Genomic DNA, 26,032 nt, shown 5'->3' on the forward strand with positions numbered 1-26,032 from the left:
CCTTCTTACACAAAGTCTTGTTTGAGCTCCACAGCCGGAGCCAGGCACAGCCGGAGAACAGGGTCTCACACAGTAAAAGGGCTCCCTGCACATCTACCTCATCCCTAGGCAGCCTGTCGTACCCCAGACCCTCACCTCTGGAGCTGAGACCATCTGGTCCCCACAGTCTCTGCCTCCCCATCCTTTGGGGCATCTGTCACTGCAGCCCAAGGTCTCTATTCCCTCCTGTGTCACTGAGCCTGGTTAATGGCTGGGTGGCTCAGCAGGGGGCATTATAGCAGATAGCTCTGCAGTGTCTCTCATCCCTTGCAATGTTTGGGGGAGGGGCACAGCCAATCCCCCACTTTAATTAACCCCTTGTGGCATGGGCAGTGGTGTAATAAGCCTCACCGGTGCACCTACCGCTGGACACCTGGGCCGTGGTGGCCCCTCCTGCACTCTACCTCTTCCCATCCCTGCTCTGCCCCTTCCCTGAGGCCCCCACTGTCCGTCACTGCCTGGCTGAGTCCCTCCTTCCTCCACTTTACCTCTACTTCTTCAGACAGTCCCCCACCTGCCACCTCCCTCCTCTTCTCCACTCCTTTACCTTGCTCGAACCCCCCATCCGCTGCAGCCCTCCTCTCCTCCGCCCCCTTCCCTCACTCGGCCCATCCATCTGCCAAGTCCCTCCTCTCCTCCAATCCACTCCCCACTTCTCCATACAGCACCACTGCCTGCCTGAGTCCCTCCTCTCCTCCACTCCACCCCTCCGGAGATCCCCCCCTGTCCACCACAGCCCTCCTCTCCTCCACCTCCTGAGACTGACCTGCTGGCTGTGTCCCTCCTCACACCTCCGCCATTACAGGGGAAGGGGGTAGAGGAGAGGAGGGACATGGAGAGCGGGAGCCTCGCAGGGGAGGGGGGGTGGAGGAGGAGGGATGCAGTGAGGGCTGATCAGGGAGGGGGTCTCACAGGGGAGAGGTGGGGCCTGAGGCGGAGCAGGGGCTAGTGTGGCTGGTACCACAGGCAGAAGAGCCGGGACAGGCAGTTAGTATCCCCCAGGGGAAGCTTCACTTGCCGCCCATGCCTTGTGGTCATGCAGTGACCCCCGCAGAACAGTCAGACAAACAGAGCAGACAAAGTTCCGAAATTATTACAGGGCAGCTCCAAACTCATAACACCCCATGATTGTCCTTTCTTCCCCGAATATCTACCTGCCCCCCTCTGCCCCCACCCCTGGCAACCAGTGTCCTGCCTGTTCTGGGAAGCCAATTGCTGGCTGCTGCTGAGGTGGAAATGGATGGTTTGGGCACTGCCTGCAGCCGGAGAAAGATGTTTTCACACGTAACAGCTCCCTGGGGTTCACCTCCACCAGCTACAGAGAGGCAAAATGCCCATGGTACCGAGGCAGCCCAGTCTTCGCTAGGATCTGACGGCGAGAGCACTGTCTGGGCCCAGCCAGCTCATCACATTCACACCTTTCACCTACTGTAGATTTAGCTTCTGTGGGCAGGACTGCCCAGGGCTTCCTGCCCCCCATTAACTGCTAGGTCCCATCACGACCTGCTGTAAACTGACAGCCAGGCCATAGGGTTTAAATGCAGCACACCTAGCAGTAAAGCCAGACATGGCACACAGAGGCATTGGAGTCACACTTTACAGCTCCACACCACAGCCACAATCTAGAAACTTACTTTTATTTGTTTTAAACCAAAGCTGAGATTCTCCCACAATCCCAGGAGTCCAGGAGCTGGGGCTTTATCACGGGACTTGACAATGCTGCAGTTGGCAGCCTGTTCCCCTCCTGCACCCCACCCTCCTCACTACAGTTTCCAGCTGTGTCTTAATTTCCCCATGTCCTTATTCCACATGAGGCTTCTGCAGCATTGTCCATCGTCCCTGCTCCCAGTGAGACCAGCCAGCCTTGCTAGAGCCCAGGGGAGGGCTCTGGGTTTGTGGGGGGCATTCAGTCCTCGGGGTGCTGCTCAGTTTGAGGCTATCACAATCCAGTCTGATACACAGATTCTGTCACCCACTTGCACTGCCTGAGGCTGGCAGGAGCAGCGTGTGTGTGCATAGGCGCCGACTCTGTGGCTGCTCCCGGGCTGGAGCACCCATGGGGAAAAATTGGTGGGTGCTCTGCACCCACCGTCAGCTGCCTGCCCCCCCAGCTCACCTCCACCTCCTCCCCTGAGTGCACCTTCCTCACTTCTCCTCCCAGCGCCTGCCAACGCAAAACAGCTGTTTTGCAGCGTAACAAGCTGTGGGAGGGAGGTGGGAGCGGGAACATGGGGCACTCAGGGGAGGAGGCAGGGAAGAGGTGGGGACGGGGCGGGAAGGAGTCCAATAGGGACAGGGAGGGGGCAGAGTTGGGGAAGGGGTTGGAATGGGATGTGGGGCAGGGGCGAGGCAGGGGTGGAGTCAGGGTGGACCCAGGGGGGCACGAGCATCCACTGGTGCCAGGAGAAGTTGACACCTATGCGTGTGTGTGCAATGGAAGTGAGTCAGTGCCAGTGCGAGACTCTTCCCCTCTGCATCCCCCAACTGATGTGTAATGAATTTCCTACATTTAACAATCCTGTTAACGCAGTTCCCTCCAATTAGCACATTCTGATTTAACAGGGGATTGTTTTAAAGCATTATCTTGAATTGCTGAGGTTCTCTTTTGAGTTTGGGGTCGGGAGGAAACATCTGACGTGTCGCCATTTCCCCACTTTCCCATTAGAGCGAGGTTCTTTCCCAAGTGTCAGCGTTTGGGTCTGATTCACACAACATATTTCCTGTCCCTGGTATGCCTGGGAGAAGAGTCAGCTCCAGAGACCTCTCTTGGTGTTTTTCTTTCATGATTCTCTTTGCCCATGGGAGGAGTTCGGCAGGTGGGTTTCAGACATTGGGGTTTTGGCTGTTCTTTTTCCCCTTCTGTTTGGGGGGTGTTTCCGATTGTTGATGCTCCTGCTGTGTTTTATCCCCCATCCTCCATTTTGTGGAGAAGAGCTTTAGGAAATGTTCTCCCACAGATGGCCTTGCCCTGTTTTTTTCCACTTCCTTGTCTGCAGGAGCTGGGTGCTGTCCGGGCGATGGGGCTGTTTTTCCTATGGCAGGTCCTGTGCTGTTTTCTGCCCCTTCCCTGTCATTCGGGGCAGGGGTCTGTGCAGGGGCTCTGGAATCTCCCTGACTATCAGACCCACTAACTCCTAATTTCTGGGGGAAATCCCAGTCACTGGGGGGGCAGATGCTGAGGGGTTTCCCCTGGTCCTTCTCCGCAGCGTGACCAGTGCTGAGGAATGGGAACAATTTCTCAGAACCTTCCACAGGAATCTCCAGGATAAGGGCCATTGAATTGACACTATAAAATGAGAGACTCTCCCTTTCTAGATCCAGATACACCCCAACCACTGTCAGCCTCACACCCAAGTTCTGGATCACAGTGTTGGCCTCCCCGGGGTGATACAGCCCCTCAGATCTCCCCAGAGCCCAGCACCCCTCCTCAGGGAGTCTCTCCAGCCTCTCCTGTCTCACTGTCTCCCTCACAGACTCACTCAGCACTCCCAGCTCCCAGTCCAGGCTGTTCCCCACCTCCACCTCCCAGTACCCGCGGCAAGTCCCTCTCTCCTTATCATGATCTTTCCTGGACACAAACCCCTCCCTCCCCACAGCGACCAGGGCCTCAGGAGGGGTAGCTGGGCCTAGGGAGGCAGGGTCCTGTTGGATTCCTCGGCCATCCTTAGAGATGGTGAGCTCGGGGTGTTTGCAATCTGGATCCAGGGTGACAGGAACTGGGGAGAGAAACCAGAATATCCCCATTAGCCATGGGTCAGTCGGGGACCCCACAATCCGACAGGAGAGAGATTCCAGCCAGCACATCTGGAGTGAAGGACAGGCTAAGGGTTGGGGTGGTTACTGGGACTGGCACAGCTAGCCTGGATCCAGCCTTGGGTTCCAGGGAGATCCGGGGCTGTGACTGGGCCTGACCCCTGAGCTGGTGGTGAGGTGGGGAGAGCTGGAGTGGGGGATTGGACTTCCTGTATACTCTCACTTCCCCCTGTACAGGATCTGTCCCTGAGAGGGGCTACGGCTCCTAGGCAAAGTTCCTGCTAAGCTATGCGGCTGCACAACAGGTGATCAAGGGCTGCACAGGTAGGGAAAGGCACCTCTCCCCTGGCCCAGCCCAGACCCAGAGCTGCCGCAGGCCAGGAGAGGCACCTCTCCCCCAGCCCAGAACCAGAGCTTCCATGGCCTGGGAGAGGCGCTTCTCCCCTTGCCGGGAGCTGCTGTGGCGAGAGAGGTCTGGGGGGAGTCCTCTCTCCCTGCTGCAGCGCCAGGGCATCCTGCACCCCAAACCCCTCATCCCCAGCCCCACCTAGAGCCCACATCCCCAGCCAGAGCCTTCACTCCCACCCCTCACCCTCCCCCTGCAACGCAACCCTCTGCCCCAGCAATGAGCCCCATCCTACACTCCAAACCCCTGGGCCCCACCTCCTCCAGACATCACCTCCATATTGGTGCACAAAACAGAATTGATTCTGCACATGGATGTAAAACATCAGAGGGAACATTGCTCCTGGGGGCCCATGGATTGTGTCCAGGGGGCTGAAGACTCTGCAGGCTACAGAAGGAGGGCTGAGTGGGGCTGTAGGGGGAGCTGAAAGGTTAGGGATCATCACTGACGGGACAGATCATTACTGACAGGCCAATGGAGATGTGGGGGGTGGGGATCAGGACTAAGGGTAGATTGGGAGGGAACTGCCCAGGGGTGAGACTTACAGCTCACAGCGGCGTGTTCAGGGCCCATACGTGGCATCCAGGCCCATGGCGCTGCAGCCAGCGCCTGCCCTGCCCTGTCCTGCCTGCCCCCCACACAACTCTGACAGCTCAGCGACATCACGGTGATACTACTAACCCCAGCACAGAATCGGCTCAACCCCACTCACCCATGTAGCTCCGAGCCCTCCTGAAATCTGCAAGGGAAGAGGAACAAATATGGTCAGGGGCATGGCAAATGCAGGGAACTCGCTCCCATAGGAGATGCCATGGGGGGGGGGTCATTGGCAGATATCAAGGAAACATGCAATGTGAAATGTGACACGATAACACATTCTCTTACCTAGCTCTCCGACCACTTTCTCTGAAATGGAAAGAGACAGTGTTATTCCCTGTCATTTAGGCAGAGGACTCAGTTCTGGGTGCTGCTCTGTGACAATGTGATCACTGCCGAAGGAGAAATGTCCCAGTTCACCCTAGGTACCAGAGATTTCTGGTAATTGCAATGCCTGTCTCTCAGGGATGTCTTTATATTGTACCTTAGTATCAGGGACTGGAGCAAATGTTGTTCTCAGTGATGCTGCTGTAAATCCAAAATAACTGCATGTGTTTCACTGGAACGAATCTGGATTTACACTCGTGTCACTCAGAGGAGAACTCAGGCCTGTAAGAAGCTGTTGTTTGGCTGTGGTGGCCCCCAGCAGACTGGGGATTTTAAAGACAGACTGACAGGATAAAATTCCTGGGTGGGATTTGCAAAGCATCCCACTTTGATGGAAGGTGTGTGTCTGGAGCACTCTATGGCTCTGAGCATGCAGAAGATTTGAGCTTAGAGCTGGGATATGGACTTGGCAACAAAGCATGGAAACGTGAGCAACATTGTGGGAAATGGCCTAGAAGAGCCTGCACTGCAACAGTTGTCTACAGAAAGCGGCTGCCCCCTCCTACTACATGGTAACAATGTGATTGGCATTAGATGGTAAAGGCCAGGTGACACCTGTCTGTCTAACCTCGGGTGGCCATATTTCCCCAAGGGAAAACAGGACACCGTGTGGGCCTGGCCCAAGGCCCCCTCCCCACAGGACAGGCCTCAGCTGCTTGCCTGAGGCATCCATCCCCCCTAAGACTGTCACTGGTCGCTCAAAACCTGTCTGGCCCCTGCTTGAGGCTGGCGCTGGTCACTTTGAACCTTACTTACCCCCCATGCACTGGAACCCTTCCCCCCCCCCTCCAGCCCAGCCTCCCTCTGCTCGGGGCTGGCATCTCTGTTTGCCCCCACACACGTTCCTCTGCACCGCACCCCACTTTTCTGACAAAAGTGGGCATTTGCCTCGTTACTCTTCCCAAATGGGAAGAGCAAATGGGACAAATGCCTTATTTTGCCAAAAAAGTTGGGTTGGCTGGGACAGGGCTTAACAAAGGGATTGTCCCAGCCAAAATGGGATGTATGGTCACCCTAGTCTAACCAGGCACAAGGGCTGGTAACTCTGTCTGCTGCAGAGCTCACAGTGCTGCCATGGGACTGGAGTGACTAATGTGACTCAGATTCAGCATGGGTCGTTGTTCCAAACATAGGGTACATCTACACTGCAGCTGGGAGTGAGCTTCCCAGTTTTGGCAGGCAGACACACGCTAGTTCAGCTCAAGCTAGTGAGCTAAAAGCATCTGGGTATCTGGGGGTAGCTCAGGTGGTACCTTGGGTTAGTACAAATCTGCCCAGACCCTCTGGTTACACTGAACCACTGCACCTGCTATCCACAACCACACTGCTACTGTTAGCATTACCTCAAGCAGAACTAGCGTGTGTCTGGCTACCCAAGCTGGGAAGGTCGCTCCCAGCTGCATTCAGGGCGTATTTAGGGGGCAGCAACCCAGGCGACCACTTGAGGTGCTGGGATTGTAGGAGGGGCACCAAGTCCGGCGTGTTGTTTTTGTTGTTAGCAACAAAAGGGAAAATCGAATGTTCAAAGTAACATGTTTCAGGTATTCCATATGAGGATTCATTTTTCACTAACCTACTAGAATGTTCTAGATCTTTATAGAATCTTATGGAACCTTCCAGACTTTCTGAGAACTACATTTTCCTTGAACCTTCTAGAATGTTGTCAGCCATGCCCTCACAGATATAGAAGGATGGTGTCACCAGTCAGTGAGATATAAGAACGAACTAAAGTGAAGTGGGAGCCCAGTTGTGATATTGTGAACCTTGTTTTATTGTGTAATTGTGAAAGTGTACTTGAAGAGTGTAAGTATTGACAAAAGCAACAAAGAATCCTGTGGCACCTTATAGACTAACAGACGTTTTGCAGCATGAGCTTTCGTGGGTGATTACCCACTTCTTCGGATGAGTATTGACAAATGAAGGACATATTTAAGGAGACACCAGAGATATCTATCGAACCCCTATGTATGCAACAATATAAAAAAAATACTGTTACTTCTTTTGCCATGCTTAACATGTAATGTTTGAAGACTTTTTAAGCCCTGGTCTACACTATGGGATTAGGTCGAATTTAGCCGTGTTAGGTTGATTTTAAAATGTATGCGTCCACACAATCAACCCCGTTCCATCAACTTAAAGGACTCTTAAAATCAACTTCCGACTTCTGTACTCTCCCTAATACTGTCTGTCTTCCCCCATAGAAAATAAAAGATGCCCCCGAAGAAACCTCAGGATCTTAGTATAGGAAGCAAAAAGCTCAGTTGCAATCTAGTTTGCAGCAAGGGACAAATTTGATTGGAAAAAATCTGAAACAGAACAACATAGGTTTTAGGCAATAACTATTGTCCCACTGCAAAAGAAATTGAGGTGTGAAGTGGAAATGGTGGAAATCCTATTTCTAAGGAATTATCAGATTTATCTGAAGACAAGGAATGGAAATGTGAGGAAAGTGATGGAGAATTGGCCTGTTTTCCTGGCAGCATAAAGGAGAGTGATGATAAAGAAGAATGTGGCTCAGATGAAAAGGAGAGTAATGACAAAGAAAAATCTGATTTACATGAAAAGGAGAGAAATGATAAATGTAACCCTTCTGTTAGGTGGATCCAGCAGCAACCAGGGCCAGGTTCAGTATCTAGGGGTTCCTTTTCAACAATACAACACAGAACCAGCCAAGTCCCCACCCAGTAACCTAGGAAAATTACACACCACCCCGGGCGCTTCTGAGAGGCAATACCTCCCCACTCGGAAGCAGAGTCTGAGTCTAGAAAAGAAACTTTTAATGAAAGAAGGGAAGTCAACTGACATTAATTAGGGAAAATGCCACAAACAGGATTCATAACCATAAAACTGTGAGCAGGAGACCCACCCCGGAGTATGTGGGGCAGTGCCTTCTGCCTCATGTTCTTGAGTTCTACAACCAAAACTTTCTTTTCTGTGCCCCCCTCTGCTCCTTTTCCATACAGAACTCACAGTGGTTGTCCTTGGTCAGTGAGGACCCAGGGTTCAGAGGTGCATCTGTGTGAGTTCACCTCCCACCTGGGGAAGAAGGCACCTTACTTTCTCCAGCCTCTGAGCACTTGCTCTGGTTAGCTGCCCTTCCAGCTGTCTGCTCATCAATAACTGTCCATCAGTCATCTTCTACTACCATCTCTCTGCTGTGATCGCTGCAAGTCAGTTATTTAGTGATTTTTAGCTCTTAGCAAGCTGATTAAGCATTTAAAATAACAAAGAGGCTCCTAATGAAGCCTATTTAACTCTTTATTTGAATAGTGGGGAGAAATAGATTAAATCAGACTGCAGACCCATAGGGAGACACAACACCTTCTGGTTAGAACATCTCTTCCTATCCCTCTTACTTTCACAGGCCTCTGGCATTGGAGCCCCTGGCTTAACAAGATCCTTTCAGCTGAGGGTGAGCCCCTCATTTGGGAGAGGTTAAGCACAGTTCTGATCCCCTTTATTCATACAATAATGACAACATTGGTAACAGCATTTCACTACCTCTGCATTCTGTACTAAAGTGATTTGTAATCCATCACCAGTCAACATTGATCACTTTGAGTAACACAGCTCTATTTGGTGGATATCTAGGCAGGGTAGGTATGTTCATGTAAATACAGGTTGCTCCTGAAGTCTCTCCCCCTCCCAGCTTGCTGTCAGGGAAGAGTTCATTCAGACCCTACTTACATGAAGAAGAATCAGCCTTGCATGGTGACAGAAACAGCAGTGAGAAAAACTGAACACTACAAATCGATATATCTGATCTTAATTTATGGCTAGTGATCCTAAACTCTGCCGATATGGATCGTACAATTTGAATAGGCTGGTCAAAATCAAGGATATGACATACCTGGTAAATGAGCAAAAGTGACATATCTCAAAGTCACACTGCAAAAGGGTGCCCGAGAATGGTGAGAAACTGAATTGGTGTTGGCTAGTTTACTCAAAATCAACTGACAAAGTGTTCCGTTTTTGTTGCAAAATATTTGACAAGAATGCCAAATTGTTGCTTGCACTTTCTGGGTACAACTACTGGCATAACGTAGTTGATGCTCTGAAGCAACATGAAAAATCACCTGACCATTTTACAGCCTACTCCAAATGGGTGCAGGTAAAGTCCAGGCTCAAGCTGAATAAATAAACTGAACTTAACAGAAATGTTTTGGTAGAGTTCCTTGGGAAATACGGTGATGTTATGCATAAGCACCTATGTCGAGTAGTTTGTAAAGAAACTATGGACAGCAAAACCATCCAAAACAAATTCATTGATCTTATGGCAAAGAAGGTGCTTGATAACATGCAAAGTACTACACTGTAATAATAGACTGCCCTTCCAACTTCAGTCACAGTGAAAAGACGTCATTTACAGTAAGATTTGTTGACAACAGGGATAGTTGTATATAAGTAAAGGAACACTGTTTGTCTGTGGACGACACTACTGGAAAAGGCCTAACAGAACTGTTTATGAATGTTTTGAATGAGAATAAAATAAAGCTTTGGGACTGCCATAGCCAAGGCTACAACAACGGTGCAAACATGAAGGAAAGAAACAGCTGTGTCCAGGCAAGGATTCTTGCGCTAAATCCAAAAGCTGTCTTCCTGCCTTCTGCATGCTATTTCCTCAACCTGGTTGTGTAAGATGCAGTGTCATCTTCTTTAGATTCACTCTCTCTCTTTGGAGTACTGCAAAGGATATACATCCTCTTTTCAACATCAAGTATCAGATGGAAGATCCTCACGGACAATGTTACAAATCTGACCATGAAGCTGCTAAGTGACACTCACTGAGAGAGCTGCATTGACAGCATAAGGCCAGTGAGGTACCAAGGAACTGAGATTTACGACACTTTCATGGAACTGGCATAGTTGAGTAAAACTGAGGTCAGAATTTGACACGAGATGCAAAACCTGGCAAACCATATCACTGACTTCACATTTCTGGTCTCAATTGTGGTTTGACATGATATCCTGTTCCAAGTAAACATTGTAAGCAAGGCATTACAAACTCAGTTGACGGACACTGCAACCGCTACTACTTTAATGAGAAGCTGCCTTGATTTCATTGTGACCTAGAGAGCCAACGGATTTGAAGATGTCATCACTGCTGCCAAAGAAATGGTGGAAAACTTAGGAGTTGAGACTGTCTTCAAGGAAACTCGTATTCATCAGAAGAGAAAGTGTGGTTATGAGGGCAGAGATGAGGTTATAGAAAGATTGGAAGAAAAATTCCAGAGGGAGATTTTTTGATCACTGCTTGAGTGTCCATTGAAGAAAGATTCAAACAAATGAAGCACCACAAAAAGACCTGGGAGGTTTTGTATGTGACCTTAGTAAGCTGCTGGCAGACAGGAAAATACTCTTGAACAATTGTTTAGACTTTCACCTGACACTGACACACGGGGAATGTTCGGACATCAATGATAAAGACCTCTATGTTGAGTTGGACAATATCCATTACATTTTGCCACATGGAAAGCACTCACCACTACAAGCTCTCCAATTCATTCATGATGTAGAGCTGAAGGACACTTTTCCTAATTTGTAGATAGCTTTGAGGATTCTGCTCACACTGCCGGTCACAGTCGTGAGTGGTGAACGCAGCTTTTCAAAGCTTAGGCTCATTAAAACATATCTTCAGTCGACAATGGCCAACGACAGCCTGACATCTCTTCCTATTTTATTGCTTGAAAATGCCATTGGCAAGTCTTTGGATCTCTCTGACATTGTGCTTCAGTTTGCAAGGACAAAGGTGAGAAAAGTGACCTTTTGAACTAAAGGACTAGAGTTAACATTCTAAGGCTCCCTCCTGCAGTAACACTATTTAATATGTTGGTGCACAGTTCAATTTCTTGACATAAGTACATTTCAGCTATTGTTAAAACTAAAAACTTTCTATAGGCTTAGAGGAAACAATTTCTTTGTTTGTTTCTATATTGCATGATTTATGATTCCTAGCATGCAAATGTATCGTCTTATATGACACGGATAAAGCATGCATGAAAATCACCCATCAAAGTTGTGAAATGGACTACAAGTGCAATAAAAATAAGGCATTCAAAAGTTTAACAAATGGAGGAGGTCACCGAAGACACTCCTTCCCTGGGGCACCATTTGGTCTCGGACTGGCACTGACTGCAGTGTAGATGCACCCAATGAGCCAAGGGTCTCAGAACTGACAGGACATGGCAGAGAAATCTGTTGTTAATGAACAACAGATGAGGTCCCAGATCAGCCCTTAAACAGAGCCCACAAATTGCCCCTGGGGCAGCACCCAAAGCTGCTGGCACTGCCAGGAATGAGGGGAGGGAGCGTCACACCCGAACATGTATCACATAGACAGAAGCCTGCACTGCTGCAGCCTGTCACCCAGCCTCACACCTCCTATTTTTGGGTCGTACAATCCCTTTGTGGTGAAGATTTGCAAAAGTGTGTAACTCTAGGGTTAGTGGTTGGCAGCAGGAACTTAGCTGGGGGAGGGTCCATGGGGCTGTGTGACACTGGATTTAGAGTCCACCCCTGGAGACATGAGGTCAGGTGCTGTCTCGGCTCCTAGTGGAACAATGTGTTTGGTGGGGCTCATCAGTGTGCATCTCACAAAGCCCATATAGAGCACAGGAGGGTTTGGTGTTTCTGTTCATTCAAGGCCCAGGCCTAGACTTTAAGGGGGGGAAACAGGACAGGACTGAGGAGCTGAGGACTGGGATAGCCAGGGAAGCTGTGGGTGGGGACTGAGGGATGCCAACAGAGCTGGAGCTCAGGGAGGAAGCCCAGGGCTGGGATAGGAGGGACTGCAGGCAGCGGCAGTGTTTGTGCCATGGGGACCCCCTGCACAGCTCAGTTCCAGGTCTCTACCAGTGACCTGGCATGCGTGGTGTGTGCGAGGTCATGCTGTGCGGAGGACACCATTCAGAGCCATGGGCAGCACTGAGCAAGATGGAGCAGCTGACGCCTGGTGGGCCAGATCTGCCTTTCAGAGGGCCCCTTGCAGCCTTGGGGTTCCCTGCACTTGTACAGCTTACAGGTGCCTAATGCCACCATTAGCTGCAGGTCAGGATTGAGGGCACTGGCAAAGCTATGTGGGAGGCAGACCATAGCTGAGATAGCAGGGGACTGCTGGTGGTGTGACTGAGGGGCACCGTCAGCGCTGTAGGTGTGGGAGGCCAGGATTGTATAGCAGTGGGCTGCAGGTAGTGCTGGAGGAGAACTGACAGAGCTGTGTGTATGCAGGGATTTTGCAGGTCAGAACTGAGATGTATCCATAGAATTGCATGACGTTTGCCCAGACCCTGACTAAGTCCCACCATTTCATATACACTAAATTCACTGTCTGTTGCTAAGGACAATACTGAAATTTGAGCTGCAACCTCTGGAGTGTTTGTTTATTTCCAGGGCAGGGGGAGATGATCATGAAGGTGATTGAAGTCCATACATTGTGTGTGTAGGTCATGGGCAGTGGATGGAGTCCCACTTTGGGGAGGCTAGCCCCTGGCTCCGCCCCTTCTGCCTGCGCCCCCCTGGTGGCTGGAGCCCCCAGGCCCCCAGTCCGCCCGGTGGCCAGAGCCCTCAGCCCCCCCGCTCCTCCCCCTCAGCTGGAGGAGCCCCGGGCAATCCTCAGCCAAGTCCAGGGAGATTACTGAGGAACCCAGGAAGCTGAATAGCACATATTGCTTCCTGAGCCACCCCTGCATGGGGCATAATAAAGGAAAAACTTCACCCCAAACCCCACAATGTGCAGAGCCTCCCCTGGCCTATTATACCTGCTGCCCATGATACTGGAAGTGATTTTTTCTATCTTGTCTTGGTGTGAAAGCACAAACACATGTTTACTAGGGATTATCCAAGTACCTGATTCCAAGGCCTTCCTCACATTATCTGAAATGGGGAAGAGAAAAGGGTTAGAAACAGAGACGTGCTGTGTGACCCATAACGACTGGGGTTAGTTACAGACACCCCACAGCCACACTCCCAGCCCCAGTGCAGGAGCCAGCAGCTTTGATAGAAGCAGGGCTGGCGGTTAGGTTAGGAGCCCTGGGATTTGCAAAGCATCTCACCTTGATGGAAAATGTGGGTCTGGATCCTGATACAGCTCTGACATTCTCAACCCTTCCGTCTAAGGGGAATTCCTTTTCTGTGTTACTAACAGCCCTTGGGAGCACCAAAGCTGCACACTCCAGGTATGAGTAGGGCAGAGGTTCTCAAACTGTGGGTCAGGACCCCAAAGTGGAGCGTGACCCTGTTTTCACGGGGTCACCAGAGCTGGCATTAGACTTGCTGGGGCTGGGGCTGAAGCCAAAGCCTGAGCCCCACTGCCCAGGGCTGAAGCCTAAGCACACGGACTTCAGTCCTTGGTGTGACTGATGGTTACAGGTCCCTTGCCTTGGGCTTCAACTTTGACCCTCCTGCCTCTGCCCTGAACAGTGGGGCCTGGGCTTTGGCTCTGATCCCCCCAGCCAGCATGGTGGGGCTCCTGAGGACTCAGGCTTCAATCCATCCCCTCCCCCCACCACCCGGGGTCATGTAGTAAATTTTATTGTCAGAAGGAGGTCATGGCACAATGAAGTTTGAGAACCCCTGAACTAGGGGACAGCCAGACCTGGAGAAGATTGGAGCTCAGAGCTGGGATCTGGCCTTGAAGACAAAACATAAAAACATGAGCCTGAGTCTGGTCTCTTGCTCATCTCCACGTTCTGAGAAATGGCCTAGAACAACCTGCACTACTGCAGTCATCTATGCAAAGTGGCTGGGCCCCTCTTACTGTATCAGAACACGTGTTTGGCATTAGCTTGTCACAGGCAAGGTGACACCTGTCTGTCTATCCAGGCATGAGGGCAGGTAACCCTGTGTGTGCTGCAGAGAGCTCACAGTGCTGCCATGGGACCGGGGTGACTCTAATGTGATTCTGATTTCAGCCCAAACTTTTCACTCAGCCCTACCCTGTGGTGTTGGTGCCTCTGGATCCCAGCACCATGTGTGGCTGGGAGCCTCTGCCGGGGCTCCAATGGGGAGGTGGATGAACTTACCAATTGTCTCATGGAGCTCCTGGCGCTCTGGGGAGAGAAGAAAAGGAGACCATCGTGGGTTTAGCAAGGGTTGTTCCAAGAACAGTGACTTGGGGTTGTCTTTGGGTACATCTACACTGCAGCTGGGACTGAGTTCCCAGTCTGGGCAGGTAGACGAGTGCTAGCTCTGCTTGACCCAGTGCGCTAAAAGTAGTTGGGTAGGCAGGAGGAGCATGTGCAGCCACTTAGGGTAACAGCTGAAATGCAAACCCACTCAGACCCTCAGGCTCAAGTGGCTACCCTGAGTCGCTTCCCCTAATATCCCAACCACGCTGCTATTGTTAGCGGATTAGCTCAAGCAGAGCTAGCATGTGTCTGGCTACCCAAGCTGGGAATCTCGCTCTCAGTTGCAGTGGAGACGTACCCAATAAGCCAAGAGTCTCAGAACTGACAGGACACGTCAGACAAAACTGTTGTTAATAAACAACAGAGAAGGTCCCAGATCAGCCCCTAAACAGAGCCCACAAATTGCTCCTGGGGGGCAGCACCCCATGTGATGACACTGCAGGGAATGAGGGGAGGGAGTTTCACACCAGAACATGTATCACATAGAGAGAGGCCTGCACTGATGCAGCCTGTCACCCAGCCTCAGACCTCCTATTTCTGTGCCGGGCAATCCCTTTGTGGTGCTGATTTGCACAAGTGTTTAACTCTAGGGTTAGTGGTTGGCAGGAGCTTAGCTGGGGAAGGGCTCTGTGGGGCCGTGTGGCAGTGGATTTACTGCCCACCTCTAGAGACGTGGAGTCAGGTCCTGTCTTGGTTCCTAATGGAATAATGTGGGTGGTGGGGCCCATCAGAGTGCACCTCACACAGTTCATACAGGGTATAATAGGGGTTGGAGTCTCTGTTTATTTGCAGCCCAGGCATAGACTAGCAAGGAAGGGGGCAGAGGACAGGACTGAGGTACCCAGGTCGGGATAGCACAGCAGTTGTGGGTGGGGATTCAGAGACACTGGCAGTTTGATCGGGGGCTCAGGGCTGGAATAGCAGGAGGCTGCAGCTGGACTCTGAAAGGCACTGGCAGAGTGGTGTGCACGCAGGGAGCCCAGCATCGAGATAGCAGGGATTTTGCAGGTCAGAATCAAGATGTAGCTACAGACCTTCATGGAGGAAGTTTGCCCAGCCCCTCACTAAGGGCTTGACTACACAGCCCCGTAATTTGGCCTACGTGACTGTAATTTGCAGCACACACCAAAGTGCTGCACTGTAATAGCTCCATGTGGATGCTGGTGGTGCACACTAAATAATACTTAGTTTGCACTGACATAGTCTTCTTCAAACACAACTCTGTTAATGTTAACTAGGAACCTTTTAGTTCACACCCAGAGCATCCACATGGGGTTGTTACAGTGCAGCTCTTTGGTGTGTGTTACTATTCACACCCCTGTAATCTGAACCTTTGGGCAGTGTAGACATAGCCTGAGACCTGCCATTCCAGACGCATTAAATTCACTCTCTGTTGTTAAGAATGTGAGCTCTAAAATCTGAAGTGTTTGTTTATTTCCAGGGTAGGGGGAGATGATCAAGAAGGTGACTGAAGTGTGTACATTGTATGTTGTCATAGGCACCAACTCTGTGGGTGCTCCAGGCCTCCACGGGGTAAAATTAGTGGGTGCAGAGCACCCTCTAGCAGCCAAGATCCCGCTTCTGCATCCCTCCCCACCGCACCTCTCACCTGCTGGTAGCCCCACTTACCAACTCCTTCCCTGCCCTCCCAGCACTTCCAGAGCACAGCGAGCAGCTGATTTGTGGCATTCAGGAAGCTCCAGGAGGAAGTGAGAGGAGTGGGGACTTGGTGCACTAGGGGAAGGAGGCAGGGAAGAGGCAGAGTGGGGGCTTGTGAGAAGGAGCGTGGCGGGGGCAGAGCAGGGGCGGGGACATGGTGGAAAGGTTGGAATGGGGGCAGAGGGTGGATGGATCAGGGGTGGGAAGAGGCAGGGGCTTGGAGGAAGGGGTGGAGCGAGGTGGGGTCTGGAGCGGACGGGAGTGGTCAAGCACCCCACGGCTAGAGGGGAAGTCGGCACCTAAGTATGTGGTGATATTTCTATCTTATTATTGTATGAAATCACAAACACACATTGTCTAGGGTTTAGCAAATTACCTGTGTCCCAGGTCTTCTTCTCAGTCTCTGAAATGGGGAAGAGAAAAGCGTTAGACCCAGAGACACACACTGGGTGGTGCTGTACACTCCCTAATGACTGGGGTTAGTCACAGACATCCCATGCCCACACTCCCAGCCCCAGTGCAGGAGCCGGCAGGTTTGACAGGAGCAGGGCTGGCGGTTCGTGATATACACCAACACACAGGAGACCTGGGGGAGTCTCTCACTCCTTAGCCCTCGTCTACACACCCACTTGCATCAATTTAACTGATTAGGTTTCAAAACACACCTTGATTAAACTGGGACAGGGCTGTGTGTAGCGTAGGCCTTGGGCTGGTGCAGCAAGACTAGTAGAACCAATTGGGATGGGGTCAGTTACCTCACAGCGACCCCTGTAGCTGGTTACATAACAGCACTGATTACTGGGGGAGCCCCATCCAGCCCTCCCCAGCTGGAGGAATGGTGGCCGCAAGGGAGATTGGCAGAAGGCAAAGGAAATGAAAGGGGGGGGGGAATCCTCAGGGCTCTTCCACGCTATGATTGCCCTAAGAACCCTAGTCACCGTGTTGGCATGTTCTCTGCACCTTTCATGTATATTTCCCTATGTATGTGTGCACTGCCCAGCAGAATGGGTCAGCACCACTCAGCATCATCACAGTGCAAACCAATATCATTATTAAATATAGAAAAGTTCACAGTGGAATAAATTAGACATGTGGACTTTTTTAAAAAAGGTGCTGCTGTGTCTTTACCACAGCACAAGAGAGTGAATGTCATAGATTCATAGAGTTTCAGGCCAGAAGGGAACATTAGGTCATCTACTCTAATCATCTGCAGAGCACAGGCCAGAGCATCTCACAAAGTCCCTCCTTCATTGAGCCCAATAACTCAGGTTTAGCTACAGCAGCTTCCAGAAAGGTGCCCAGTCTGGATCTGATGCCATCAAAAGATGGAGAATTCCCCACTGCTCTTGGAGGCTTGTGCCAGGAGTTAATCACCCTCCCTGTGTCCTGTTCATTTGACAATCACAGGGATGGAATCATCTCACAGAGTCATTGACCTTGCAGTGTCTTTTCCTTTAAGGGGAATAGAACCACCGAGTAATTGTGCACAGGGGCAGCTCCAGGCACCAGCACGCCAAGCGCGTGCCTGGGGCAGCAAACCATGGGGGGCGCCCTGCTGGTCTCCGTGAGGGCGGCAGGCAGGCCTAGAGCCGCCCCTGATTGTCCATGGTTAGTAGGACAGAATCTGACCCAGATTTGTTACTGCAGGCCTGTGTCCCTGCCCCACCTGTATGTAGGGAATCTCATAAGCACGGACCCTTGGGTATCCGTAGCAAAATACACATTTGCCGACCCGTTATCATCAGAGTGTCTGAGAATGTTGGCGGTGGGGATGAGGAAGCACTAGGCAGAACCCTCCCGGTTCCGTCCCTTTCATTGCACTGAGCCACAAATAACACCAAGCATCACAGAGCTCAGACAACTCAACAGACCGAGCAAGGGCTAGAGAAGGAGACCTACCACGAAGTAACAGAGCCTCCTCTTTAGAGCGTTTCTTCTTAGAGGCCTTTCGCTTTGCTGTAAGACAGAGAATCACACATTGCAGTGAGACAGGGAAGGAAGGGGAAACACCGGGCAATACACTAATACAGGTGGGGCCGGGGACCCCAGTGTGTTTGTTAGTTTGGTTTATTTCCTAAAACCAACCAAAGGTCAATATCTGAACGATAAGACATTCCCATGCCCCAGCCCAGTGCCCTCTAGGGCCGGGCTCTAAACATGCAAATAACACATTCCCATTACCTGTGTATCCAGCATATGCACAAGCTCCAGCAGCAATGAGAACCAGAGTGAACAATACCCAGAATGCAGCCCGCCAGGGAGAAACCCGGGGGAAGATGTCACCTGGCAAACAGAGAGCGCAGATTGAGGAACACAGTCCTATCCTGGAGCTGGAGAATGGGGTTTGCCACTTGGGTTGACAGATGGCACAGGAAGCCCAGAAATCCATGGGAACGAAGGAAATGTCCCCTCCACACTCAAATCACAGCCACATATGGAGCCATTGAAACCAGAGATGTCAGCTCAACGTCAGTTCCAAGAACCAGGACTCTGCTCTGCCCAAATCCCTCCCACTGCTACAAGCCAACAGCCAGCGGCTCCATGCCCAGCCTGCCCAGCCCTGCCCGCACCAGCTGGTTGTTTGGATGGTCACTGTCACACAGCTCCCAGTTCTCAGTCACCACCTCCAGTCCAGATAAGTTCAGCAGAGAACGTTTTTTTCCTAGTTGGCCCCAGTGTGTTATGAGTTGATGGATTCATAGATGTTAAGGCCAGAAGGGGCCATTATGACCATCTAGTCAGACCTCCTGTATAACCCAGGCCAGAGACCCTCCCACAGTGATCCCTGAATACAGCCCAGAACTTCTGGTCCAGCCACAGTGGATCTTATAGAAAGAGATGCCCAGTTTGGGTTTAAAGATTCCAAATAATGGATAATCCATGAGATCTCTAGGTCACTTGTTCCAATGGTTAATTCTCCTCACGGTTAAAAATGTTCATCTTATTTCTAGTCTAAATTTGTCTAGCTTCAACTTCCAGCCATCAGACCTATCGACTGTCAGAAATCTCCTCCCTGTGTAGGTACTTACAGACTGTGATCAAGTCACCTTTTAACCTTTGCTGGAATAAGCTCTATAACTTGAGCTCCTATGATTCTGATTATGAGGCAGGTTTCCAGATTTCTGATTGTTCTTGTAGTTATTTTCTCAGCAATTTACAATTTGTCAGCTTCCGATATGAAAGTGTGGGCATGAAACATGGCGCGCACTCACCGCCACGGCGCCTCCTGCTGGTTGGTATTGGTGGTCTTCCATCTTCAGAGCGCCTCCTGCTGGCCAGTGTCTTCCTTGCTGCTGCCTGCTCCTCCCCTTATCTCCATCACTCTTTATTTCAGGCCCCACGTCCTCACAGCCTATGGTGCCCCTTCGCTCGGCACTGGCCCCTGGCAGTACCACACACTAAGGGTCCTCCCCTCCCTGGGGAATCCCAATCCCCTAATCTCACTTTGTCTCGGTGACCCACTGCCAGTCTTCATCTAGTCCCTTCCCTCAGGGACAAACCGCAGTCTGAAGTGGCCAATCATCATTGGCAGGGCGGGTGTTGGACCTGCTGCCTTTTCCTGGCCTGGCTGTATTGCTACAGCCTCAGTACCCCAACAGGTCCTTTTAGCCTGGCCTCAGCCTGGAGACTCGCTTGGCCAGAGTTCCCTAGTTCCACCTGTCCTTCTCCAGCTCTGCTCTGTTTGGGATACCCTTCTCTAGCCAGCAGCCAGGTCCTCCCCCCTCCACCAGTGGAGTGAGACTCCCCCTACCTAGCACCCAGCCCTTTTATCAGGGCCAGCTGGACCCTAATTGGGTGTGGCCACATCTGCGGTTGCCTACCCAATCAGCCTCCCTCAGCTGCTTTCAGCCCCAGCCCTGGATTTTAACCCTTTTCGAGCCAGAGCAGGGTGACCGCCCCGCTACAGGACACCAGAACTAGACACAGTATCCAGTCCTGCTCTGATTAACACCATGCATAGAGGTAATGTCACCTACTTTCCCCTGCTAGCTATTCTCATTCATACATACAAGGATTGTGTTCACCATTTTAGCTCTAGCATCGGCCTGGGAGCTCACGTTCAAGTCCTTTTCAGAGTCACTGCTTTCCAGGATATAGTCTCCCATCCTGTAAGTGTCACCTGTATTATTTGTTCATAGATGTGTGACCTGGCATTTGACCATGTTGAAATACTTGTTTGACAAAATAGGAATTTTCACTCAGGCCATTGCACTGGTCCTGTGGCTCCATGACACAGTGTTGTTGGTGTGAACCCACCTTTCCAAGCAATCCACATCAGTCTGTAGTACTGACCTGTCCCCATCATTATGTACCACTTCACCAGTTTTGGGATCATCTGCATATTTTACCAGCAATGATTTGATAAAGCTATTGAATAGCATTGGCCCAGAACAGATCCCTGTGGAACCTCACTAGAAACATCCACATTGAAAGAGGATTCGTCATTACAATTACTTTGAGATCTGTCAGTTAGTCACTTTTTAATCCATTTAATATGGGCTACCTCGATTTTGTACAGTGCTAATTTTTGTTATCAGAGTTTCATGCAGAACTTGTTATGTAAAGCCTCTGCTCAAATGCAATTGTAAGATCTGTAACTTGTATCATTAAGTTCTGCAACCTTTTTGCAGACTTTGTAACTTCAGTTATTGTTTTAGCATAGCCTTTTAAGTTTTGTAACCTTTGCAAGCTCTATGGCCTTTTCAGGTTGCCACTTGTATGAACTTCCAAGCTTTGTAACATCCCATCCATCAGAGAGAGTGTGCACGAGGGAGTGTGAATAAGGGAGTGTATGTGAGACTGGGCGGAGAGGAACTGCAAGGAGAGAGGAGCCCGGACAATGGAGACAAGAGCCAGGTGTGTCTGATATAATCTGCCCTGAGAAGGCAGTCATGAAGTGCTGTAAAGAAAAGAAGAACCTGTATGCATGAAAGGAACTGGTCTGGGAATGCTTCTCTGCGATGGACACAGAAAGGAAACTCAGTGTACATGACAGGAACCGCCCAATTCCAAAATAAGAGGAAGAAGGCATGCACACAAGCCCCTGCTTCTTGACCCTCTCAGCAGCCTGGATTCGTGACCGCAGACAGACACACCAGATCTACCATGCTTCAGCTTCTCGGCCTCCATGCTGTCTCCAGTAACTCTCTGCCTGTGTGGGTGCATGAGGGTATGAATGCAGTGAATGTGTGCTTGTATGAATAAGCTTCATCTCTTTTCTATCTGACCTAGCAGCGGCATTGTAATAAAACTAATACAAGTGTGACCCTGGGTTGTTTTTTAGGGGAACCTAGGTAACAGAACTAAGCCAATGCTCTTACAGAGTCTGAGTCCTAGTCTACACTACAAAGTTAGATTGGGTTAATTACATTGTTAAGGGCTGTGAAAAATTTCTCTCCCTGTGCAATGTATTTAAGCCAAACTAAGCTCCTGTGTAGACACAAGGTCGATGGAAGAGTTCTTCTATCAACCAAGCTACCGCCTCACAGAGAGGTGGATTTATTACAGCCACAGAAGGGTCCCTTCTACCACTGTATTGAGTGTTTACCCTACCACATTGCTGCTGTAGCATTTCTAGTATAGACACACCCTGAATCTATGTCAGCACAGTTACCTTTAACAACCAAATGTGCCAACTCTTCCAAGAATGATATTGAGTTCATTTTACGAGACTCAGCCCAGATCTTGACAGGCAGTTTGTCCAGATCACAGAAATCTCCATCATTAATAGCCCCACAAATCAGGTTAGGACATTTCCTCTCTCAGTACCAGAAATAGGCTCTAGCTGAGTGCAGTTCTCAAGTGACTCAGGCCCCACATTCCCATGTAAGCCTTGCTGGAGCCCTACCTATAACTAAAAGGCTGTGAACCAGAGTAGACTGGGCCTTGGAAAAATAACAGCGCACCAAGTAAGCACATTCCTGACTGGAGAGGATGGTGCAATGATACAACAGATCTCTCAAGTAACTATGTAAACACTTTCCTAAGAGATGGTACAGGAAAACACTGACCTCTTGTCGGATAATGATGGGATGACAGGATAGTGAATAAGGGTTGGTCACTAGCCATGTCTGGAGTGAAATAAGTAACTTGTTTGTAGAAAAAGTCATAGAAGGGGCATCTTTGTACTAGTCTCGGGGACAGCATCCTGGTGCACTGACTGAGCAGGTACCATGTCACAAGCACACACGTGTTAGTGTAACTGTAGCTCCTATGAGCCAATAGTACCAAGTTTTGTTGACCATAAACCTGGCTGAGCACCTTCAATGCCGAACAGAGCCTGTGCTCTTTCGGATGAATAACATTGACGTCTGAGCAATTGATATGCTGCTCCAACTTAAGAGCATCCGTGGAACTTCAACAACAGCAACACTGGCAGCAATAACAACTTAGCAGCCTTCACAACACTGGGCAGTACTAACAACAACAACCCATTCTGCATGGAGGGCTGGGAAGGAACTCACCTGAGAGGTGAATGGCAGATCTCTGCTCAGTCTTCAACAGTCCATTCCGCACTATGCAGCCGATGTCTCCATTGTCCTCCCCTTCTGTGACAGTGACGTGACTCACAACAGTATACAGGTTCTCCCTGTCCTGAATCACGTTGGTCACAATCTCCATCGACAGGTTCTGCCCGTTCTTTCCAACCCACCGGAGTTCGGGTTTGGGGAACCAGCCTGCGGATCTACAGGCCAGACCGATCCCCTGGCCCCGGGGGCCCAGCACATCAATGAACACAGGAGCCACAGCTGCAGGGAGAGACAGAGAGTGTGTGTATCAGGAAATTGTGTCTTTGGTTGCACCATGTGATTCCCCAGCTACTGCTGTGTAGAGCGGGTTGTGGCTGGAAAGCTCCATTCCTTTATGTGCAAAGCCTCCCTGGGATCCCTCATCCTGACGACTGGAGAAATTAAATAATGCCATCTTGCATTTCCATAGAGCACTGTACCGTGAAATCTCACTGAGGAATGTACAGGGTGAAACTGCTACACAGAGATCACTGCACCAGCTGCTGAAATGCAGCTACATCTGGGATGGAGCCCAGCAACTGTCAGAATCACTTCACTTCAGTACAGAGCAGGAAGTGGGGGATGGTGACACTCCCTACATCACTGCTACGACTCCTCCTGTGCCACCCTCCTAATACTGCCCCCTCTGGTGTCCTTCTCCTGCACTGCTAATGGTGCCCCAGGCCAAGCCACCCCTCCTGCTTAGATTTCTCTCTCTCTGTGCTGCACACAACCACCCTCCCCTCCTTTAAATCGCTCCCTAAAAGCACATGTCTCCTGCGGAGCCTTTGGACTAGGAGCCACCAAAGATGAGAGATGATTTAAAACAACCTCAATATTCTGCATTATCACAGGAGGGCCCCTAACGGGGGGGGGGCTTGATGTTTCTGAACTGTATTGTCTGGGGCTACGTTACTCAGTGAGCTCAATGGGCAGAGACCGTCCCTTCCACTGCCCCTGTGCAGCACTGAACGCGGGGTCACTTCCAGGGAATAACAAACAATATCCCAGCCCTTGGACACTGCAGGGAGAGTTTTAGGGAGGCCAAATATAATTGTCACCTGAGCTGGGATTTGGGCAGAACATGGGGTTAAAGGTCCTGTTCCCTCAAACAGCACCACCATGAACATGAGACCTGAGTACTGTAGCTTTACATCTCATTGAAATGAGGTCACTTAATGCAGCATTGACCCTGCTGGTACCACAGTGGGGTCAATGCTGAGTGCGAGGAGAAAGTGCCCCCTACTGAGTCCTGCACACAGCTCCCTGCAGCACAGGACCCTACGTGCCATGCTGGGCTCAGTGTTGGGGTGCTTCAGGGGTACAGGATGCTCTGGCTGCCCAGGCTGAGCATCCTTTAGTGCTGCATCTCACCTGCAACCCGTAGCTCAATGGCGGCTTCCTGGGTCCAGCCTGGATTCCTCACAAGACACTGGTATTTCCCATCATCTGACACTTGGAGCCGTTTCAGCTTCAGGGAGACGTTCCCACTGCTGAATTCCTGCAGGAACAGCTCCGTCCGGGTCTGGTAACCCTCCCCTGGCAGGTCCTGGGTACCCTCATCCAAGTACTTGTGAACTGGGATAAATCCTGATCCAGTTTTCCTCCACAGCACTTCCATGCTGGGCAGCCGGGACGCGGGTGAGAGCTGGCAGGGTAACACCACATCCCGGCCAACTACCCCCACCACGGGGTGCGGGGAGCCAGCCAGGGAGAACTGCTCTGGAACAGACAACCCCAGGAGCAGAGTGAGTGAGAGGAATGAGGAGAGGGCAGCACTGAGCCAGGGCCCAGCCATACAAACACAAAGTGAGTCAGAGGAGAGGGCGTCACTGAGCTAAACAGAATTCCCTCAGCCATGCACAGCTTGTAGCAGAAGGTTCCCAAGGTTGAGCCATGTGTAGCTCAATTGAGTTTCTCTCAGTGTGGACGCAGGGCAGTGCAGCCAGACCACAGCTGGCACAAATTAGTCCTCCACTGCTGTCCTACAATCCCCTGGAAACTCCTCCAAAGGTGCCTGTCTTGCAATCTACCTACAGGCAAGGGATTGGCAAGGGATGGCTCCATCTAGAAGCCACCTGCCAGTTTATAGAGCCCTGCACAGCCCCATGGCAGCCAGTTACAAGCTCTTTCCAGTGTGAGCAACTTCTCTGATGGACCGGTTTCAGATCTATGTAGCTCCACAATGGCTGCTGAGAGGCCACCTCAGAGGGCTTCTGCCTGGCCTGAGGGTATCGGGTCTTTGATGGCCCTTTGGACCATCAAGCATCCCTTCCATGGATTCAATACCCCAAACAGAAACTGGCTTAGATGGGGAATCACCCTTCTGGAGATTGGTGTCTGGGGGAAATTAAGCATCTGAAGGTGATTTACGTGATGTCTGCACCATAGCTGTGTCTGAAACAGTGGTTCCCAAACTTCTCCTGTTGTGTCCCCGCAACCAATAAAAGAATCTCTTCACACCGCCCTCCATTACTGCACAGCCAAGACTTTCTCAGCTTGGGCTGATGGGGCAGCTGGGGGCAGAACTGGGGGTAGGGATGGAGCTGGGGCTAGAGGTGAAGCTGGCCTGAGGTTGGAGAGGGAATGACAGGAGAGTCGGGCTGGAGGCAGAGCAGGGGGCAGAGTGGAGCTGTGGCTGGAGCTGAAGCTCGGCTACAGCTGGGGCCTGGAGCTGTGGCTTTGTTCAAAGCTGCACTGGGAGCATAGTGGAGATGCGGCTGGGGCTGCAGCTTGGCTAGGGCTGGGGGCTGGAGCTGTGGCTGGGGTCAGAGCTGTGTTGGGGGTGGAGCGGAGCTGTGGCTGGTGTTGGAGCTGGGCTGGGAGCAGAGCAGGGAGCATAGTGGAACTGTAGCTGGGGCTGGGGCAGAGGGCGAGTGGAGCTGTGGCTGGGGTCTGAGCTTTTCTGGGGGCAGAGCAGGACTGGGTGGCACTCCCTCCCCATCCCCCATGGGGGTCGGCCTGAGCCCCACTGCCCCCCCCGAATGTTCCTCCATGCCCCCCCAGAGGACCGTGCCCCACAGTTTGGGAATGACTGGTCTGAAGGGTCTCCACACTCGTCTGTCCAACCATGCACAGCATGGGTCAATTGTACAGCAATTGATGCCAAGCTGCATCACCTGACACTCACTGTGTGGCTACAGGGGGAGGGATAAGGGTGAGATTTTGAAAGCCACCAAGGAGATTTTTATACTAAGTGTTGCCAGCTCTTGTGCTACTATGTGTGTTTCATAAACCCCAGCTCCTGGAGGCACGTGATTCTGTGAGAATCTCAGCTTTCATGTAAAACAAAAGTCAGTTTCTAGCTCTAGTGGTTTCAGAGAAAAGCTTGAAAATATGACCAGAGTGTGACCAAAGGCTCAAAAAAGCAAGAGAAATAAGAACCTAGGGAGGAGTCACTGGGCCTCTGATGCTCCTACCCAGCCCAGCAGGGGGCAGTGTACATGGGGGACAGGGAAGGCAATAATTGGGATTCAAATGTTGTTACCAGAGAGAGAACACGGCGCCAGGAGGAGGATCCCCAGGCTGCACACACAGAGCTGCCACCACGTCGCCAT

The 26,032-nt window shown here is 51.0% G+C and overlaps 1 protein-coding gene across 1 annotated transcript; it reads right to left on the bottom strand.

Annotated features, from left to right (window-relative positions):
* Positions 1-2,342: 2,342 nt before the first annotated feature.
* On the bottom strand, positions 2,343-26,032 carry LOC120395109 (butyrophilin subfamily 3 member A1-like). Its single transcript, XM_039519273.1, has 10 exons — positions 25,963-26,032; positions 23,850-24,197; positions 22,431-22,715; positions 18,148-18,249; positions 17,866-17,922; positions 16,343-16,369; positions 14,203-14,229; positions 13,028-13,054; positions 4,911-4,937; positions 2,343-3,755 (listed from the first exon to the last, which is right to left on the bottom strand). Exons 1-10 carry the CDS (start codon positions 26,030-26,032, stop codon positions 2,863-2,865), a joined length of 1,863 nt encoding a protein of 620 aa, XP_039375207.1. The 3' UTR covers positions 2,343-2,862.

This window comes from Mauremys reevesii, unplaced genomic scaffold (genome assembly GCF_016161935.1).
Source record: "Mauremys reevesii isolate NIE-2019 unplaced genomic scaffold, ASM1616193v1 Contig95, whole genome shotgun sequence".
Lineage (NCBI taxonomy): Eukaryota > Metazoa > Chordata > Testudines > Geoemydidae > Mauremys > Mauremys reevesii.